This window comes from Schistocerca nitens, chromosome 2 (assembly GCF_023898315.1).
Source record: "Schistocerca nitens isolate TAMUIC-IGC-003100 chromosome 2, iqSchNite1.1, whole genome shotgun sequence".
In the NCBI taxonomy this organism is placed as follows: domain Eukaryota; kingdom Metazoa; phylum Arthropoda; class Insecta; order Orthoptera; family Acrididae; genus Schistocerca; species Schistocerca nitens.
In genome coordinates, this window is record NC_064615.1 from 1180703013 (window position 1) to 1180725593 (window position 22581).

At 43.1% G+C, this 22581-nt stretch overlaps 1 protein-coding gene across 1 annotated transcript in view; it reads right to left on the bottom strand.

Annotated features, from left to right (window-relative positions):
- LOC126235647 (Down syndrome cell adhesion molecule-like protein Dscam2) overlaps nucleotides 1-22581 on the bottom strand; it is a 192965-nt gene that overhangs the window by 168412 nt on the left and 1972 nt on the right. The window contains exon 2 of the mRNA XM_049944361.1: nucleotides 18463-18598. Within this exon, the coding sequence (XP_049800318.1) occupies nucleotides 18463-18598 (136 nt within the window). The remainder of the gene's footprint in view (nucleotides 1-18462; nucleotides 18599-22581) is intronic.

Genomic DNA, 22581 nt, shown 5'->3' on the forward strand with positions numbered 1-22581 from the left:
AGATGCAGAGGGATTATTCTCTTTCAGCTTTCGTTTTTCTGTGTAATTCTGTATAATGTCTATATCAGCAGAAAAATGCTAATTAAAAATAAAAATAAATATTTATCATTATATTACTCAAAAGATACTCTTTGATCAGAGGATTGCAAAACTATGATCGGATTTCGTCTAGACAATGTATTATGAAAGATACTGATATGTTTCTGTCAATGTTTTAATTAACGATCGGTAATGAAAACATCGTCTCTTGCTTGAAATTATTTCTCAGAAGCGAGGTATTTTTACTTCCTGCTTTGATTCAAATACACCAGTTTCTTCAAAAGGCTTTTCTAAACTAACGTCAAAATTAAGATGAACATTGTCCTCGTATCTTGCTTTGCGAGATTACTTGATAGACTTCATCCACCAGAAAAACTATCTGGCCATTGAGAGCATGACGTTGTTCTGACTTCCAAAACATGGTAGTAAATCTATAGATAGGAAAAGGGACGGATAATTTCAAGTAATTTTGCGAAGTGGCCTAAAGTGTGGTTTAAATTACATCAGAATTAATTTTTATTACGTATAATTTAGGTTATGGAGAAGACAGTAGTTTACATTTGAAGTAATCACTTCGGAATTGGTAGACTGGTTGCAGTCGATCTTAGATTGATAGAAACCCGGAAAGTTCAACAGAATAATATAACAGTAGGTAGTTTGAACGATACTCGTGTGATGGCACCACCTACAGAAAGTGCGTCACTCGAGGGTAACGAATTAAATATACAAACAGTTTGCATCACAGAAGGAATTTGCCGCTAGAGGCATGAGGCCATCCGTATGCAATTCGGAGCACTGGTTACAGCGAACTGAGGACCGCTGCTCTCTTTGGCAGCAATGAGTTCCATCGGCTGGGATCTGGGAGTTTCCAAATGGAACTTAAAGAAGCTCTTTCTGGAAACCGGCACATATGGCGGGAGTAACTGTGACTCTCTTAAGGTGGCCAAGTGGCGGCGGTGTGGCTGCATCCGAGCTCGGCTTTTCGAAGCGCGGTTTTGATGTAGTCGTGCTGCTGCTGCGAGGTACCTTCCTTGGGTTGTAGTTACATGGAGAGTGATGCGCAATACATGGGCCTAGCCCTCTTAGCCTCTCCTCTCCTGCGGTCTTCTCCCCTTCACGTGGGCCCGCTGATTTCGCAGAGTGGAAGACCGCACCAGGGGCTTGGGAGGGTTACCAGCCCCCCCTCGCACTATCCCTAACAGTTGGGGGCAGCACAGAAAAAATATAGATACGAAGCCCACACCTACTACAGTATTACAAATTTATATGCCAACTAGCTCTGCAGATGACGAAGAAATTGAAGAAATGTATGTTGAAATAAAAGAAATTATTTAGATTGTGAAGGGAGACGAAAATTTAATAGTCATGGGTGACTGGAATTCGAGTGTAGGAAAAGGGAGAGAAGGAAACATAGTAGGTGAATATGGATTGGGGCTAAGAAATGAAAGAGGAAGCCGCCTGGTAGAATTTTGCACAGAGCACAACATAATCATAGCTAACACTTGGTTTAAGAATCATGAAAGAAGGTTGTATACATGGAAGAACCCTGGAGATACTAGAAGGTATCAGATAGATTATATAATGGTAAGACAGAGATTTAGGAACCAGGTTTTAAATTGTAAGACATTTCCAGGGGCAGATGTGGACTCTATCCACAATCTATTGGTTATGACCTGTGGATTAAAACTGAAGAAACTGCAAAAGGGTGGGAATTTAAGGAGATGGGACCTGGATAAACTGAAAGAACCAGAGGTTGTACAGAGTTTCAGGGAGAGCATAAGGGAACAATTGACAGGAATGGGGGTAAGAAATACAGTAGAAGAAGAATGGGTAAAAGAGGATCAAGTAGGTAAAAAGACGAGGGCTAGTAGAAATCCTTGGGTAACAGAAGAAATATTGAATTTAATTGATGAAAGGAGAAAATATAAAAATGCAGTAAATGAAGCAGGCAAAAAGGAATACAAACGTCTCAAAAATGAGATCGACAGGAAGTGCAAAATGGCTAGGCAGGGATGGCTAGACGACAAATGTAAGGATGTAGAGGCCTATCTCACTAGGGGTAAGATAGATACTGCCTACAGGAAAATTAAAGAGACCTTTGGAGAAAAGAGAACCACTTGTATGAATATCAAGAGCTCAGATGGAAACCCAGTTCTAAGCAAAGAAGGGAAAGCAGAAAGGTGGAAGGAGTATACAGAGGGTCTATACAAGGGCGATGTACTTGAGGACAATATTATGGAAATGGAAGAGGATGTAGATGAAGATGAAATGGGAGATATGATACTGCGTGAAGAGTTTGACAGAGCACTGAAAGACCTGAGTCGAAACAAGGCCCCCGGAGTAGACAACATTCCATTGGCACTACTGATGGCCTTGTGAGAGCCAGTCCTGACAAAACTCTACCATCTGGTGAGCAAGATGTATGAAACACGCAAAATACCCCCAGACTTCAAGAATAATATAATAATTCCAATCCCAAAGAAAGCAGGTGTTGACAGATGTGAAAATTACCGAACTACCAGTTTAATAAGTCACAGCTGCAAAATACTAACACGAATTCTTTACAGACGAATGGAAAAACTAGTAGAAGCCAACCTCGGGGAAGATCAGTTTGGATTCCGTAGAAACACTGGAACACGTGAGGCAATACTGACCTTACGACTTATCCTAGAAGAAAGATTAATGAATGGCAAACCAACGTTTCTAGCATTTGTAGACTTAGAGAAAGCTTTTGACAATGTTGACTGGAATACTCTCTTTCAAATTCTAAAGGTGGCAGGGGTAAAATACAGGGAGCGAAAGGCTATTTACAATTTGTACAGAAACCAGATGGCAGTTATAAGAGTCGAGGGACATGAAAGGGAAGCAGTGGTTGGGAAGGGAGTAAGACAGGGTTGTAGCCTCTCCCCGACGTTGTTCAATCTGTATATTGAGCAAGCAGTAAAGGAAACAAAAGAAAAATTCGGTGTAGGTATTAAAATTCATGGAGAAGAAATAAAAACTTTGAGGTTCGCCGATGACATTGTAATTCTGTCAGAGACAGCAAAGGACTTGGAAGAGCAGTTGAATGGAATGGACAGTGTCTTGAAAGGAGGATATAAGATGAACATCAACAAAAGCAAAACAAGGATAATGGAATGTAGTCTAATTAAGTCGGGTGATGCTGAGGGAATTAGATTAGGAAATGAGACACTTAAAGTAGTAAAGGAGTTTCGCTATTTAGGGAGCAAAATAACTGATGATGGTCGAAGTAGAGAGGATATAAAATGTAGACTGGCAATGGCAAGGAAATCGTTTCTGAAGAAGAGAAATTTGTTAACATCGAGTATAGATTTAAGTGTCAGAAAGCCATTTCTGAAAGTATTTGTATGGAGTGTAGCCATGTATGGAAGTGAAACATGGACGATAAATAGTTTGGACAAGAAGAGAATAGAAGTTTTCGAAATGTGGTGCTACAGAAGAATGCTGAAGATTAGATGGGTAGATCACATAACTAATGAGGAAGTATTGAATAGGATTGGGGAGAAGAGAAGTTTGTGGCACAACTTGGCTAGAAGAAGGGATCGGTTGGTAGGACATGTTCTGAGGCATCAAGGGATCACCAATTTAGTATTGGAAGGCATTGTGGAGGGTAAAAATCGTAGAGGGAGACCAAGAGTTGAATACACTAAGCAGATTCAGAAGGATGTAGGTTGCAGTAGGTACTGGGAGACGAAAAAGCTTGCACAGGATAGAGCAGCATGGAGAGCTGCATCAAACCAGCCTCAGGACTGAAGACCACAACAACAACAACAACATGCTGAACACAGCTAGTCTCACACGCGGACTCGCTGCTGATTTACAGGATGACTCTGATGATCAGAACCGTTGGGTATGGAGCTCCAACGCAGAAACTTTGTCGATTTCTTATGAGCTGAGATGTGGATTCCTCGACGTGTGCTCCAGTGTGGAGACCTGTAGGGTTTCCCTGGATTCGTCGAGTGTGCCTACACACCAAAGAGGACCATTGGAATAGGAGAAAATGTGTGGATTGTACACGATTTCTGTTTCAAATTAGGTGCAACTCCGAGAGTTTTAGAATAAAACTGTAGGGCGCCAGTGTTCTGTGTTGGAAGTAAGTCGGCAGCACAAGTTATTGACAGCTCCAACGCATTTTAACCCTTTCTTTATTTCCCAACAGTTGAGTACAGAAGACATGTTTCCAGAGCAGGCGCGCGGTGGGTGGTCGGCGTCGAATTCACGCCCACAGGGGACGTGTAGGTAAGTGGTAGCCATTAGTCGCTGACCCCAGCTCGGCTCAACGACGGGGCGACCTCGCGAGGCCAGCATTCCAGCTCGGCCGTGCTGTGCTGGGTCAGTTGCTGGCGAGGTGGGTAGGCGTAGCTGGACTGTGGAGGGGTGGCGGATGACCGCAGCGTGTGTCGGACATACTGCAGCCGGTGGACTGGTGGCCGTGACAGCCTCGGCTGGACCCAGGCGGTCCTGTCAGGACGGCGGCCTCCTGGCGGAGGCTCACACTACAGTGGGCGCCGACTTCATGACTGGTGATCTGATACCTCGGTCAGGCTAGGCGGGCTGTCTGTATTCATACAGGCCAGGGCGAGCTTGTTTTGGAGCAGACTCCCAACGTATCAGGCACACCTCTCGCTGTGGCCTCCCATGTTAGTTGCTCACTGACGGAATAGTGTACTGGAGTACCGAAAGAGGCGGCGCGGCTTGTGACAGCAAACAGCGTGATTAACGGTAGAAGCCCTCGCCTGGATTTGCGCCGCCTCAAAAACCACGATTACAAAAATAATTTATTATGATCGACCAGATAAGAAATGTGAAGGATGAGATTAACTGAAAAATGACGTAATATACTGGAGGATCCGTGAATTCACATGTCTCCTAGAAAGTATAGTGTTAGGAACTGAGACTCTCTGCAAATCCAAAGCAGAAAACAAAGTAATGTTTCAGTACATTGGGTGACATACATCGGAAAGTCTGATTAGATTCTCCGGCAGATATTGTATATATAGAACCAACCACGAACATGCAATCCACTGGTTGAACTGATATACACAATCTGCTTAACAGACATACTGAGAATATCTCGCACAAATCAGACACTCAGCCACTCTAGCACAAGACCAGAGAACATTTAGTTCAAATCAGATCTACAGTAAACAAAGATCAAATACGTAATAAACCGCTGTCTACTTGAAACCTCACCAAGTAAAATACACTATTGGCTATTAAAACTGCTACACCAAGAAGAAATGCAGATGATACAAGGGTTTTCATTGGACAAATATATTATACTAGAACTGACATGTGATTACATTTTCACGCAATTTGGGTGCATAGATCCTGAGAAATCAGTGCCCAGAACAACCACCTCTGGCCGTAATAGCGGCCTTGATACGCCTGGGCATTGAGTCAAACAGAGCTTGGATGGCGTGTACAGGTACAGCTGCCCATGCAGCTTCAACACGATACCACAGTTCATCAAGAGTACTGACTGGCGTAGTGTGACAAGCCAGTTGCTCGGCCACCATTAACCAGACGTTTTCAGTTGGTGAGAGATGTGGAGAATGTGCTGGCCAGGGCAGCAGTCTAACATTTTTTGTATCCAGAAAGGCCCGTACAGGACCTGCAACATGCGGTCGTGCATTATCCCGCTGAAATGTAGGATCGAATGAAGGGTAGAGCCACGGGTCGTAATACATCTGAAATGTAGCGTCCACTGTTCAAAGTGCCGTCAATGCGAACAAGAGGTGACCGAGACGTGTAACCAATGGCACCCCATACCATCACGCCGGGTGATACACCAGTATGGCGATGACGAATACATGCTTCCAATGTGCGTTCACCGCGATGTCGCCAAACACGGATGCGACCGTCATGATGCTGTAAACAGAACCTGGATTCATCCGAAAAAATGACGTTTTGCCATTCGTGCACCCAGGTTTGTCGTTGAGTACACCATCGTAGGCGCTCCTGTCTGTGATGCAGCGTCAAGGGTAAATGCAGCCATGGTCTCCGAACTGATAGTCCACGCTACTGCAAACGTCGTCGAACTGTTCGTGCAGATGGTTGTTGCCTTGCAAACGTCCCCATCTGCTGACTCAGGGATCGAGACGTGGCTGCACGATCCGTTACAGCCATGCGGATAAGATGCTTGTCATCTCGACTGCTAGTGATACGAGGCCGTTGGGATCCAGCAGGGCGTTCCGTATTACCCTCCTGAACCCACCGATTCCATATTCTGCTAATAATCATTCGATCTCGACCAACACGAGCAGCAATGTCGCGATACTATAAACCGAACAAGTTCAAGTGGTTCAAATGGCTCTGAGCACTATGGGACTTAACATCTGTGGTCATCAGTCCCCTAGAACTTAGAACTACTTAAACATAACTAACCTAAGAACGTCACACACATCCATGCCCGAGTCAGGATTCGAACCGCGACCGTAGCGGTCACGCGGTTCCAGACTGAAGCGCCTAGAACCGCACTGCCACACCGGCCGGCTAACCGAAATCGCGATAGGCTACAATCCGACCTTTATCAAAGTCGGGGACGTGATGGTACGCATTTCTCCTCCTCACAAGAAGCATCACAACAACGTTTCATCAGGAAACGCCGGTCAACTGCTATTTGTGTATGAGAAATCGGTTGGAAACTCTCCTCATGTCAGAAAGCTGTAGGTGTCGCCACCGGCACCAACCTTGAGTGAATGCTCTGAAAAGATAATCATTTGCATATCAGAGCATCTTCTTCTTGCCTGTTAAATTTCGCATCTGTAGCACGTCATCTTGGTGGTGTAGCAATTTTAATGGCTAGTAGTGTAATGAAAGACAGCCAATACTTTCCTTTATTTTGATGATATAATTCGGAGAACTTAGCGGAAACAGTAATATAAATTGTATTATTTAATTACCGGCTTCTGCAATTGTGAGAAAAGTGTTACTAAGACCAAACGCGTTTCGCTTTATTCTAAACCATCTTCCCTGGTCACTGCAAGAATATGATTTTTTCTCTTACAATTTTGTAACTCGGATCATGAAAACAGTAACTGCTGAAACTTTGCTACAATGAGAGAACGCAGAGAAAACTCAATGCCAACTCATCGATACGTGAAGCCCACAATAATATGTCAGATCCAGGCTTTGTGGTGAATGAGACAATGCGCGGTTCGTAAGTTACGATTTAGTTCGCCTACTTTACCCATGAATCCTTTCACTCGGCCTGTCATAAAAGCGGCTGCTTCTGTACAAACACTAACGGAATCTTCCCACGTTAATTCATTAATTGTTCGCAAAAAACGGAAATTAATTGAAAGTATATCTCCACCAACGTATCTCACTTAGGAAAGAAGCTGTGCCTGATCGCCAGTATCGGTGGACTTGTCGTTCGGAAGTGAGAACTTACGACTGTTCTTTATTTTATTCTCCAACGTCACTGGACAGGCCACACTATCTCAGCAGCTGATTGTGTGAGCAGAGAGAGGAATTTTTGAAGGGCTATTGTTACCATTTCTTTACATACGAGTATGAACAAAGTTTCTGCTGTTGTGTGTGGTTTTTTGGCCTTTACGATAAGTTGCGCAACCTTACAGCTAGCTTCCTGTACTTTTTGCGAAACGGTTACTGACATGGTCATGAGCTTCACTTGTTTTTTATTTTATTCGAACAACCGAGGAAATTAATTACCTATACTTAACACAGATGAGTGCTGTTTTGATAAATGTCAGTTTAATTTAATGGGAGGCTTAGGACATTTACTAAGTTTTTCACTACACGCAACACACTCGGGGATTGGGTACGTTTTGTCACCACTCCAAAAAATAAATAAATAAAAATTAAGCCTTAAGGTAAATAATTACCCCAATGTTGCCTTTGACCTGCTTTCTGTTTCGCTTTTTCGGGCTCCATGGTTTCATTATTTGCACTTGATGACGGACCACTCTGTAGAATGAACTTATCTACATCGAAAAAAATAGTTTAATGATATTGTAATAGAAAATACTGGTGTAGCAATATTCACAGACTACAGAGCACAGCTGTGATAAAACTAAACTGAAATACTCAAACAATGAGAAGTCTAGAGTGGAGTGACAATATTATTGAACTAAAATACTGTATTGTTTTCTGGAAATGTATGGGTCCTTTGGTAGCGAACGAGAAGAACAATGAAGTTTAAGAAGCAGCTACAGACTGGAACAAATATTAAAGCAGAGCAACAAAAATAATAAGAGAGGGACATTTTTGTTAATCTCAGAATTTCAGGGAAAAGCAGGTACAGCCAGCCGTACGCGCTACTAGGTACTCTCACCCTAGCCGCATAGATGGTGCAGTGGGACAGTCGAGAATACAATTAACTGAAGATAAGCAAAGCATGACAGCAATACTGTATATAAAAAAAATCATTTTCGTGAAAATATTAGAGTTATCAGCATGTATTAAATAATTAATGAATAAACAAGCACTTCACTGTTCTATGCCGGTCCCATACCCAGGGCGCCATGTTACAAGTGATGTGGGGAGAGGAGGCGAGTAGTAACAACGTTTTAAAGAAAACAGGGCTCGCCTGGCCCGGGTGGTGGCACCCCGTGAGGGCTCCACGTTAGGGTTACAGTGGAGACTTCAACGGTGCTGAAGGCGGAAAGAACGGATCTTGGAACGGCCGAACTAGCCGAAGAAACAACACAGGAAAAAATCCGCAATGCATCCGACTTGTGAAAAGCGGCAAAGTGGTCAGCGTCAGTTCAGCAGATGTGCGGCTGGAGACATATTCCTCAGAGCTAACATCCCCGAGTAGTGTCTTTATGGGATTCTTCGTCTAACTCAGGAAACAATGGAGATGCGCTTTGAAAGAGATTCTACCGCAGGGAGCACCCAATCTCCCATTTCCAAGGAAATGGAAAGTAGGCATTCAGATTCTGAGGGCCTACGATTTCGTGCAAGGAATGAGTCGGAGTATTCTGAACCCTGCCTTAAACAACAAACCCATAAAATCAGACACAGAAACACAAGTTTCCTAGCCACTTTTATTGTAAATCCACTCATAAAGACAAGGAAACTTAAAACTTTAATAAACATTCAACAAGATAAAGTGTAACAATAACAGAAAAATGGTTCAAATGGCTCTGAGCACTATGGGACTTAACTTCTGAGGTCATCAGTCCCCTAGAACGTAGAACTCCTTAAACCTAACTAACCTAAGGACATCACACACATCCATGCCCGAGGCAGGATTCGAACCTGCAACCGTAGCGGTCACGCGGCTCCAGACTGTAGCGCCTAGAACCGCACGGCCACTCCGGCCGGCAACAATGACAGAACTGCAATAAAAAAGATATGATGAACATCCTTTCAATTCACAAGGATTCAAGATATTTAAGGTAAATCCAGGAAAAAGATTTATGAAGAACGTGACCCAGCTGGAAACACATGTCACTGTAAACAAAAACATATTAAACTCAATAACAGAATTTTAATCAAACAATGAAATACTTTCCACGCTAACATTCAAATCATCAAACGAAGTTTACATTATTTTAAATATACAAGCACCAACAAACGAAAAGAAAAAAAAAAACAGAATACGGGAGGAGCGAACAAAAAATTTTTCGCAAAATGCGTCAAACGTCCCAGATCACATTTCATCGAAAAGCACGGTATTATTACCTGGAGACTTTAATTCACAAATTGGAAAAGAACGTCAGCACAGTTCAATAGCAGGACAACTCCGTGCACATAAAAGAACCAACGTAAACGGAGAAAGAGTCTTAAACCTACGCAGGCAATATAACATAGCACTAAAATCTACGTTTCTTCAAAAAACTACCTACAAAACAAACTACCAAATTCGATTTGTGAGGAAAAGCAACTTGTTTTGGTGTAAGCAGATGCTCCGCAATGAAGGTATGTAATGGACTACCTGCCAAGAGCGCCGGTTTAGATTCAGACCACTGACTGTCTATCACTAGCTGGGGTTTCCAGATTCCCTCAGGGGGATGATATGAAATTGTATGGTGGATGGAATAAAAGAACAAACTTTGAAGTGTAAGAAGTAAAAAGGAATTGTTGAAAACATATTGTAACTGTTTATAATACTTGTTTGTAAACAGCATTTTTCATTTTGTTATCCGGGGAACATATGCATAATTCTTTTGAAATTCATGCTCGAGAGCAATCCAAATATAGTTGACTGTGAGAGAAGCAGGAGTCTTTGAGGTTGATGACGCAATATTTTAAAGTTTGTCGTTTCTCTTTGTTAATTATGAAACTGCAGGTTAATTTGATTCTAAATTGCAGTCCTTTAAATTGGAATGGCAGTTGAGTTGAGTCATAAGTGCGGCTTCAATGATGTTATTCGATAGCTGCTTGGCGATCTTCCTTATTTCTGTACATAGTTTTGGTGGGTTGAGATTTCTGAGCAGTATGATCGGAGGTCAAATTTTAAGTAGAAGGCAGTGTAATGGCATTCCTGGTACTTGCAAAGAGTTTAGAAATTCTGTAGGGTAATTCACACTTTCTTCTACGTTTAGCATCGTATCCATCGATTTGTATATTCTCTCTTCACCGGGAATTTTCTTTTGCATATTAATGTTGATGTCGTCGACAATATTCTTTTGGGTCACCAAAACTGCCCTTTCAGATAGCCAGTCCAGATTGGTATAGTTGCGAACAATGTTTAGATAAATTTGGTGCATGAGTTCGTTTTCAACAGTGGCCATGCTGCAGAAATCACTGTTGACTTTCATGGGACCGATCATCTCGTCGGTAGGACATGTGCCTTCGCCTATGTGTAAATGTTTTTGAGCAAAATGTGCTCTCATTTCGTCTTTCGATAGTCGCAGTATTTGTATGTGTGACCAGAGACGTGATATATATATATATATTTGTGTTCCGCGCATAATACGTAGGAATGTCGACATACAGTAATGTTTTCGGGAGTGGATCCATTTGGCACAGTTGGTAGAAAGCTATTAACGTTGTGTTGTGAGGTTGCAATTTTTCTGGCGGTTTCTTTTCACCATTCTTCAAATATACTGCTAGATGGTGCACAGTTGGTTCGCGTTTGTGTGTGGGAAAACTGAAAATCCACCACGCTGATTGGTTACTGTTGACTATCTTCCCATTCGGTACATCAGGATCTCGTCGTTTTTGCTTTGTTGTCCTCTGTCTTTGGTATTTAAATACTGCTATGTCACTGCCTTTGTCCACATACTTAGACATATTTGATGGAGTTCACTGAACTGCACGTTCTGCTCTTATGCGCGCTTGGAACATTTGGGAAAGTAGTGCACTGTATGGTACTACCAATTAATTGTCTATTCCAGTTCGTCACTGCCTCGTATTCATATTTTTGCTGTGAAGCCACCGTTTTTCGGTGATCGTCTTGTGTATTTGGGATAGGCATCAACTCCGGTTTGAGGGTCGTCCAAATATGGTTCTGGGTATTTTTTTATTGTTGTACATCTTCCATCAGTCCTGCAGGGCGAATTAGGGTTTAATGGGTCGCATGGTCCGTGAATCTTGTATTTCACTACTATGTTGTACAGTTTCCGATCTTCTTGTGGATTGGGATACTCAGCTTGGATGATTTTGTCGATAACCGTGGGATGAATTCTGTCGAGTAGCCTTATGAGGTTGTGTGAGTGATTCAGGCCCCGTTTCTGCCATTCTACTGTGTACATCTACCATCTAACGATGTTTAAGATGTGGTATTTTGTGATGATTTCAATAAATGTCATTTGTTTTTGTTGGAAAACTAGGGCTGTTATATCGTGACGATGCACGAGAGCTTGTCCGTATCTTGGTCGTCCTTTGATTTCTGGTAACAGTGAGTCGCATGTGATGTGAATGTTATGAGGAGGTCCATATTTACCTATGTAGGTCATGGAATCCAGGGTGTATTCGTGCGTATTTCTCGGACATCCTATGTATGGTGAGAGTAGGATTACCATTGTTCCTATGTCGTCAAAGTTTCCATCATTTATCATTGCGTCTCGAAGATGGATGTATTCTTTCGTGCGTGGCTTCTTCTCATTCAGTCTTACTTTAAGCATCCGTTCCGCTTCTTTTTTGCGCAGGTGTCTACCACGAATTGTTGGAATAGGCGACGAGTGTTGAGAATTTGAGTGTATGTTTCATTGTTTGTGATCATTTAGCAGTAAGCATGGAACTCCTTGGAAGTGAATTGTTCGTTTGTTTCTATGCCTGTTTCAGGATGGATTTGTTTCACATTAAAATGGTATCAAATGGTTCAAATGGCTCTGAGCACTATGGGACTCAACTGCTGAGGTCATTAGTCCCCTAGAACTTAGAACTAGTTAAACCTAACTAACCTAAGGACATCACAAACATCCATGCCCGAGGCAGGATTCGAACCTGCGACCGTAGCGGTCTTGCGGTTCCAGACTGCAGCGCCTTTAACCGCACGGCCACTTCGGCCGGCAAAATGGTATCCGTGCTCTCCATGCAGAAATAGTAATTGATGTTGGAGGGCATCATACGAACGGTGTGTCTCTGCAATGCGTTGTAGTCCTTCTCTTCTTCGTTGTACAATTATGTCACTGCTTATGTTTTCATTTTCCACAATTACGATGGCGACTTTATCTATTTGAGGTGCATTAAATTGAAGTTAGTATTCTCCAGGTGATGTTTTATCGGCTTAATTAAAACTTTATAGTCATCAGAAATCATTCGGTCAAGTGCTGTTCTGAATATATAAGTCGATTGATTGTATTTGTGTAAGACACTCTGTACATCTTCTACTGCTTCTCGTCTGAGTCCACTGGTATTTGTAAATTGTTGATCAATTTCTGTTTCTTCAGTTCCGATCAAATATACTTGCAGAAATTTACGGTCTTCTTTGCATAGTGATGGTAATGATCCCGTGTTGTGATAGATGTGACCTTAGTTGGAAAAGAAACATAATCGATTTCAAGTCTGTTGGTGTGGATAGAAGTGGCACACAAAGAATTGGCAGCAGCCATTGTACGCTTTTATATTTCGAAGAAAGTGCTTTTGTTCCTGGTTAACATCAAGCGCCGGCACGTCGGCACGGAACGTACCTGCAGAGAAGGCTGTGAGAGGACGTCGGCCAATAGCACGCTGACTAGGACCGCACCACGACAGGGGCGCCGCTCCTTCCAGCCTCGACCGCACCAGAAGAACCGCTCTAGAGGAGAGGCACTGGTAGGAGAGGCACCGGAAGACGAGCCCTCATCCTAACTGTTTAACTGAGACTTGTGCCTTGTATTAATTGCTCGCATAGAAATTGTATACAGCGAAGAACATTGATCATTTGCATGTCGCCAATTGCCTGCGACACTTCATTGTAGAAACGCAAGTTAGGGTCGTCAACTCAGTTACTCTAATAAACTCGATTTCTGTGATTTGCTTTTATGTCGTCTAGCTATCCGAGAAAACAGCTTTCTAGGCACCCTATATAACACGAATGGACAGGATCCCACAGTTTTGATTCTGGAGTATCCCCGGCCATGTGATGTAAAAATTCCTGCGGAGGCGCTTCCAGTGGCGGTAATCGAATTTTTCCATTCACGCAAAGACTCTTGGTGTTTCCTGAATTTTTGTGTGGCAAAATTGGCAGATGGTATCAATTTTTTCGATTACGAAGTGTTTATTCTTTCGTCGGGTCGTAGTGGAATTCTTCATTTGCTAGCTTCATGCTGTTTACTTGGCCTCGTCCGCGCTTTTCGTACGGTCCTATTTTTATGGCTGGGTTGAGTTCGTAGTTTCTTATCATAAGATTGTGTCGCATGGCTCTTCAGTACGCTTATTTCGTTGTTCTTCGGTTTCCCTGCTTCTCACGATGCTCATTGCCGCTAGTTGAAAACTTATATGTGCTTAGCGCTCTTAGTCTCTTTCATTTTTTCGCAGTTCTTTTTGTTTTCGCCATTTTGCTTCAGAACTGGCGTTGTCCAAAATTTAAATAACATCTACTTTTTACTGACGAATACACTCATTACACACGTTCCACACTTTACTTTCCATTTATACTCACTGTATCACTTTGACTACACGCAATTCATTGTTTTTTGTTTTTTTTTTATTCACTCACTGCACTACTTTTTCTGTTACTCCCTTCGTCACTTACAAAAACTGACGTTGGAACCCACGACGGGTCTTGCTTTATATATCCCTGGCAGTGGGTAGTCCCACCAGTGGCGAATTCCAGAAGATACCAATGGTCCATAACGTTACAGAAAACTACGCAACATTCGAGAGTGTTCTGCAATGTTCCACAGTGATCTGGGATGTCCTCAACATTACGGAATCTTCGCGAATGTTCCAGACTATTCCCGAACATTCCAGAACATCCCGGAACACTCCAGAACATTCTGGAATGTTGTGGAATGCTATCGAATACCCTCGAATGTTCTAGAAATTTCTACAGCGTGGACCTTCCCAGCCCTTATTCCTTCAGAAGCACGCCCTTCAGGTAAAAAACGGGAACCTTCTTCATGGATGAGGGATAGAGGTCCACCAGACCACATAACTCCCTTGGCAACGCCGGGACTCGTTTGTGAGTTTCAGCGGCATGCACATTGTACGCTTACTTTTATAATACACTCCTGGAAATTGAAATAAGAACATCGTGAATTCATTGTCCCAGGAAGGGGAAACTTTATTGACACATTCCTGGGGTCAGATACATCACATGATCACACTGACAGAACCACAGGCACATAGAGACAGGCAACAGAGCATACACAATGTCGGCACTAGTACAGTGTATATCCACCTTTCGCAGCAATGCAGGCTGCTATTCTCCCATGGAGACGATCGTAGAGATGCTGGATGTAGTCCTGTGGAACGGCTTGCCATGCCATTTCCACCTGGCGCCTCAGTTGGACCAGCGTTCGTGCTGGACGTGCAGACCGCGTGAGACGACGCTTCATCCAGTCCCAAACATGCTCAATGGGGGACAGATCCGGAGATCTTGCTGGCCAGGGTAGTTGACTTACACCTTCTAGAGCACGTTGGGTGGCACGGGATACATGCGGACGTGCATTGTCCTGTTGGAACAGCAAGTTCCCTTGCCGGTCTAGGAATGGTAGAACGATGGGTTCGATGACGGTTTGGATGTACCGTGCACTATTCAGTGTCCCCTCGACGATCACCAGTGGTGTACGGCCAGTGTAGGAGATCGCTCCCCACACCATGATGCCGGGTGTTGGCCCTGTGTGCCTCGGTCGTATGCAGTCCTGATTGTGGCGCTCACCTGCACGGCGCCAAACACGCATACGACCATCATTGGCACCAAGGCAGAAGCGACTCTCATCGCTGAAGACGACACGTCTCCATTCGTCCCTCCATTCACGCCTGTCGCGACACCACTGGAGGCGGGCTGCACGATGTTGGGGCGTGAGCGGAAGACGGCCTAACGGTGTGCGGGACCGTAGCCCAGCTTCATGGAGACGGTTGCGAATGGTCCTCGCCGATACCCCAGGAGCAACAGTGTCCCTAATTTGCTGGGAAGTGGCGGTGCGGTCCCCTACGGCACTGCGTAGGATCCTACGGTCTTGGCGTGCATCCGTGCGTCGCTGTGGTCCGGTCCCAGGTCGACGGGCACGTGCACCTTCCGCCGACCACTGGCGACAACATCGATGTACTGTGGAGACCTCACGCCCCACGTGTTGAGCAATTCGGCGGTACGTCCACCCGGCCTCCCGCATGCCCACTATACGCCCTCGCTCAAAGTCCGTCAACTGCACATACGGTTCACGTCCACGCTGTCGCGGCATGCTACCAGTGTTAAAGACTGCGATGGAGCTCCGTATGCCACGGCAAACTGGCTGACACTGACGGCGGCGGTGCACAAATGCTGCGCAGCTAGCGCCATTCGACGGCCAACACCGCGGTTCCTGGTGTGTCCGCTGTGCCGTGCGTGTGATCATTGCTTGTACAGCCCTCTCGCAGTGTCCAGAGCAAGTATGGTGGATCTGACACACCGGTGTCAATGTGTTCTTTTTTCCATTTCCAGGAGTGTATAAGTCGATTATGTTCAAGGTTAGATAAATATTTAGAAAAATGAACTAATAGCAACCGAGAAAATTTGAGATACTGAAGCTACCTAGAGGAAATGATTACAAAATGCAGTTGGGATAAAGAATACCTTAATTCTGGGTACAATTATCAAGAGACAACAAGCTTGAAGTGCCTGGAATGCAAATAAGAATGATAATAAAAGGAAAACTTTTTATAGAAGCAAGGAAACATGCATCAAAAAGTCTCATAAAGATGACAATACAGCTTATGATAGATCTACTAAGATCAACTGAGTAACATTTCGACAATAAAACAAGAGATGTAAAAGAATCTTTAACAAACAAAACTTCAAAAGTAAAATTTATTGGAAAACCGTCAAAAACCTTTTGAAATAAAACCGGGAGTAAGACAGGAAGATGGTATATGACTTTTAATTTTTAACTGAGCTTTGTAGAAGGCAGTGAGAGAATGGAGAAAATTAATCAATAGTAAGAAAAAACTCAAATAAAATCGCCATAGATTGTCTAGCTTTTGTAGATGACATGGCATTCATAACTGACTCATTGGATAATGCTGAGGAGCAAATTAGACAGCTACAGAAACAAGCAGACAAAATAGGACTAAAAATATCATTAAAAACACATTTTATGGCAAATATCAATGATGCGCCTCCAAATCTTAAAATTCATAACAACAAAATATCTAAAACAAATTGTTTTAATTACCTAGGAGACACATAACAAGCAACACAAAAGAAAAGGTAGCCACAGGAAATAGAGGACAGAAAACGGAAAGGGCATTCCAAATGACAGAAAACATATATAACAACAAAACTTTGTCCTGGAACACAGAACTAAGACACTACCAAACAGTGGTAAGGCCTGAAACACCGTGTGCAGAAGAAACACTTAAAATAACACGATTTGGGGATCTTGGAAAATTGGAAAAAGTTGAAAGAAGAATTGTAAGGAAAATACTGAGACCTAGAAGAAATAGTTATCTTGAATACAAATTAAGATCAAACCGAGAGCTCTATTTGAAAATGGAAAAGATAACTAGTGTAATGAGGAGAAGAAGACTACGGTTTTATGGACAGATATACCGAGTGCATAATAACGGAATAACGAAGCAGATCTTCAAGTTACTAAACAATTACGAATGCAAATCCGCATGGTTCCGCGAAACTGACGGAGATATGGAAACAGGAATTATAGAGGACATAATACATAACGGAACACATTTTAAAGAAACAATACAAAAGGTAAGATTTTAGGAAAGAAAGAGGTCTGCAAAAGACGGAAAGTGGACCCAGAAGGAAAGGAATATCGCTCTCGAAGGATGAAGGAAGCCTGGGAGAAACGAAAATTAGACACAAAAAGCAAAACCAAAGTCGATTTATTGCGCCCTCCAAAAGTGTTATTCGAATAAATAAATAAACCAGCAGATTCTTACATAAAACCGAAGGAAATACTTTAATCTCAATTTCTTTAAGAACATAAAAAATTGCGGTATGCGTAAGATGGAACTCCTTAATTTACTACAATAACATGTAAATATTCGCGTCTGGCCCTTCAGTTTGGCCGCACACACCTGTGTGCCGGGGCACACCAGTTGTGGAACTGTTCTCCAAGGTATGTTATTCCACATTCTTGACATGGCCATGCCATGGCACCAAGAAATTCCAGTAGCCAGCAGCAGTACAGGAAAAACAATATGCCACAACACGCAACTGTGCAGTAGCCTTAAACTTTACAGAAGCTCTCCTGCGAATCTTCGAGTCTCGGTCGGGCACGCAGTTTTAATCTGCCAGGAAGTTTCATATCAGCGCACACTCCGCTGCAGAGTGAAAATCTCATTCTGGAAACATCCCCCAGGCTGTGGCTAAGCCATGTTTCCGCAATATCCTTTCTTTCAGGAGTGCTAATTCTGCAAGATTCGCAGGAGAGCTTCTGTAAAGTTTGGAAGGTAGGAGACGAGGTACTGGCAGAAGTAAAGCTGTGAGTACTGAGCGTGAGTCGTGCTTCGGTAGCTCAGATGGTAGAGCACTTGCCCGCGAAAGTCAAAGGTCCCGAGTTCGAGTCTCGGTCGGGCACGCAGTTTTAATCTGCCAGGAAGTTTCAATTAGTAGTAGTTTTCAAGGGAATGAAATCAATGCCTATAGAATGGCCTGTAAAGAATAGAGCCGATTTCTTACCCATGACGTAAGATTGTAGTATGAGGAGCGACAGAATGTGTACACATTGGTAAAAGGAAATTGCTCATATTTTTTAATGTATAGTTTGAGAATTGTGAGAGCTTAGTAATTTTATTCAGTGTCGTGCGACTCATTCTGAAGATTGACTGTTCGGTGTCTGACGGTACGACGGTGTGTCCAGAGCGGCTGACAGCAGGTAGGAGGTGTGTTGCGCTCACCTGCCGGCGGCGGCGCTGAGGCGCAGCTCCCCGGTGAGCAGGTGGCTGGTCTCGCAGCGGTAGGCCAGCGCGCCGTCCGCCTGCGTCACGTGGCGGATGTGCAGCTCGCCAGACGGGAACACCGAGTACCGGCCGCCTGGAGCGACACAGGAAACAGCTTATTAGCAGCACAGACAAACTGGAATTCTGGCAACATTTCATGACATTCACGCCCAACGAGAGACGATGTTCTTGTTCCAGAAAGGACAAGACATACATTGTAACAAATATGTGTCTAGAGAATGTAACAGTAGTGGGTATGTTGTTGATACGTTAGTCGTTGCACCTGTGGTCTATGGGTTGTGTCTGTGACTAGTAATCAAAAGGTCGTCAGTCCCGGGCTAGAATCTCACCACTGGTTAAATTTTGAATGAAAATCATCGGGAATGGCGGTCGAAGCCCTCCGGCATAAGAAGTCACCTTCAGTCTGGCAACTGCCTCGTCAAGGTGGGCAGAAGAACGGACGGAGTTTTTGTGCACTCTCTTGTCCTTGGGGTAGAAAACTGACCCTAAAATGCGGAAGAAGCAGCAGTGATCAACGCTATGAGACTGCAGAAGCCGTTACATGTACATAATATTTATCCACAGGACATGTGGCCTGTGATTGAAAGAGTGTCGTTATGATCTCTCCAGTGGCAAAAGATTCCAGACTAGTTCCCCACTCCGTTCTCCGGGAGGGAACTGACAAGACGGAGGTGACCATAAGAAGAAGACTGAATAACCAAAAAGGGGTAACGTTCTCCGAATCGGGCCATGGAATGTCAGAAGAAGGGAAGCTAGATAATGCGAGAAGGGAACTGCTAAAGCTGAGTCTGGATATAGTGGGGGTCAGTGAAGTTCAGTGGAAAGAAGACAAGGCTTTTTGGTCAGAGAAGTATAGGTTTGTATCAACAGCAGCAGAAAATGTGTACGAGAGAATACGAGATTGTGGTAGGGGCGAGAGAGCAGAGAGACTAATTGAGTTCTGCAAAAACTTCCAGTTGGTAATAGCGAATACTCTGTTCAAGACTCACAAGAGGAGGATGCGTACATGGAATAGACCTCAGCTAGATTACTCCATATTCAGGGAGAGATTCCAAAATCACATACTGGATTTCAAGGTGTACCCAGGAGTTGACATAGGCTCAGATAACAATTTAGAAATGACGAAGAGTAGGATGTAGTGTAAGAGAGTTCAGGAAGAATCAATCTGCAAAGAAGTGGGATACGGAAATACTTTTGAAGTTCTCTGAGGCTATAGATACAGCGATAATGAATAGGTCAGTGAGCAGCTCATTTGAAGGGCAACGGACATCCCTACAAAGAGCAATCACAGAAGTTCGAAAGAGAAACATAGGTATCGGGAATGTTATTGCGACAGAACCACAGCCAATAGAAGAAATGCTTCTTCCTATCGATGACAGAAGGAAGTACAAAAATGTTCAGAGAGATTCAGACATACAGAAATACAAAGCGCTTGTGCATGAAGTAAGTAGAATGTGCAGGGAAGCTAAGGCGAAATAGCTGCAGGAAAGCTGTTAAGAAAACGAAAAAGAAATGATTGTCAGAGGGTCTGGCTCAGCTTATAGAAAAGTCAAAACAGTATTCAGTGGTATTAAAAGCAAGGATGTAACATTAAGAATACAGTGATAATTCCACAAATCCAGAAGACAGAACAGATAAGTGGAAAGAGTAATTCAACGCCTCTATGGGAGGGAGGTGTAATAACGTGACTGAAGAAGAAACAGGAATCTGTAGGGAAGATAGAGGGGAGGCAGTATTAGAGACAGAATTTAAAAGAGCTTTGGAAGACGATCAAATAAGTCAGAAAGGATAGATAACATTCCATCGGAATGTGTAACATCATTGGGAAGAATGGCAACAGAACGACTGTTCACGGTGTGTAGAATGTATGAGACCGGCGATATACAATCAGATTATACGAAAAACATCATCCACGTAATTCCGAAGACTGCGGGAGCAAACAAGTTGGAGAATTATCGCACAAGCTCAACAGCCCATGAATCCAAGCTGCTGACAAGAATGGAAAAGAAAATTGAGGATCTGTTGGATGACGAACAGTTTGACTTTAGGAAAGGTAAAGTCACCGCACGGGTAGTTCGGACGTTGCGGTTGATAATGAAACCAACACTGATAAAAAGTTAAGTTACGTTTGCAGCATTTATCGATCCGGAAAAATGTGTTCGTCATTGTAAAATGGTGCAAGATGTTCGAATTTCAAGATTATATATATATATCTTGTGTATTATCCGAATTTCCCTATATATATATATATATATATATATATATATATATATATATATATAGGGAAATTCGGATAATACACAAGACGTAAAAGAACCTAGATGGAACATCAAGAGTGGGATACTAATAACGAAGTGTTCGCATTAAAAAGGGTATAAGATTCAATCTATACATCGAAGAAGCAATGATGGAAAAAAAAGAACGCCTCAAGAGTGGGATCAGAATTCAAAGTGAAAGGATATCAATGATAAGATTTGCTGACAACATTGCTACCCGCAGGATCAGCTTAACAGACTGAAAAGTCTAATGGGTACAGAATATCGACTGAGAGTAAATCGAAGAAAGACGAAAGTAATGAGAAGTAGCAGGAAAGAGAACAGGGAGTAAGTGAACATAAGAAATAGAGATCACGAAGTAAACAAAGTTAAATAATTCTGGTACCTAGGCAGCAAATTAACCCATGACAAAGCCAGGAGGATATAAAAAGCAGATTAGCATTAGCAAAAAATCCATTCCTTGCCAAGAGAAGTCTACTATTATCAAACATAGGCCTTAATATGAGGAAGAAGTTTCTGAGAATGTACGTTCGGAGGACACTATTGTATGGTACTGAAACGTGGGCTGCGGAAAAACCGGAACAAAAGGTATCCGAAGCACATGAGATGTGATGCTGCAGACGAACGTTGCTAAGGAATGAGAAGGTTCTCTGCGGAATCGACGAGGAAAGGAATATATGGAAAACACTGACAAGAGGAAGCGACGGGATGACAGGACATCTGTTTATACACCAGGGAATAACTTCTACGGTAGAAGAGGGAGCTGTAAAGGGAGTGGAAGTCGGAGAGCGCTCCGATCTTTGAGTAGTCAGCTTCTTGTAGGGTTGTGGCGTACATACTGTGCGCGGATGTGGTGACTTTCTTGCATAGGGAATAGAGGTATGATGAAATTGGGAGTTCATTTCCCGCACATTGTTCTGTAGAAGTAATCCCTTGGTTGTATGCTTATGCAACAGTCGTTGGCTAAGTATTCTGTCCTAGTCACTTCTAGTGGTAAGACAGTGCGAGACATCGGTAACCGACTTAAAGCAGCCAAACGCCTGACCTGCCGTCACCACACAAAGCAGCCAAATGCCTGACCTGCCTTTACCATTCAAAGCAGCCACATTCCTGACTGTTAATCACCACTGTCGATGCCTTGGCAATCAGCTCTTGACATATGGCACTGAAGCCAATAGATATAAATGATGCAGTGTGATACGTTCCGAAAGTATTCGGCAAAAGCGAACGCAACCGATGTATCTAGCTCTAGTCACTCTGAGAAAATTTCATAATTTGTTTACTAATTTTAAATGCACTTCATTTTCTCGTCGAGAAATGTCGTGTACTCTTCAAAGGATGTGTAGGGGAGAGCGGGGCTAGAAGTTGCCGAGATAATTTGTTCCGTTAGAAATAACTCCGGGAGGGAAAGACATATGAATATGAAGTAAACACGTCGTGAAATGAAACGCCACGGCACACCGACGGTAGTCATCGTAAACAGGCTAGGCGTCCCCAGAACACTGGAATGATAGCATTTGCGTCGCTGGTTCACGTAAGTAAATATTTTCGTATTTGGTATTTTTGATCCATCTCACGAATTTTAACGAGTAGCCTTAGTGTTTTATTGTAAGGATTTATTTACTGTTTTGGTACACAATGCGTAAATTACCTATGTTTCGTAACGTAACCAATATCTTGCTTTTATTTCAGCATGTGTGATTGATTACGGTGTATTGGTTATTTTTAGTTTATGAACCATCTGACAGCAACTGAATGAAACACAATTTCATGCCATACG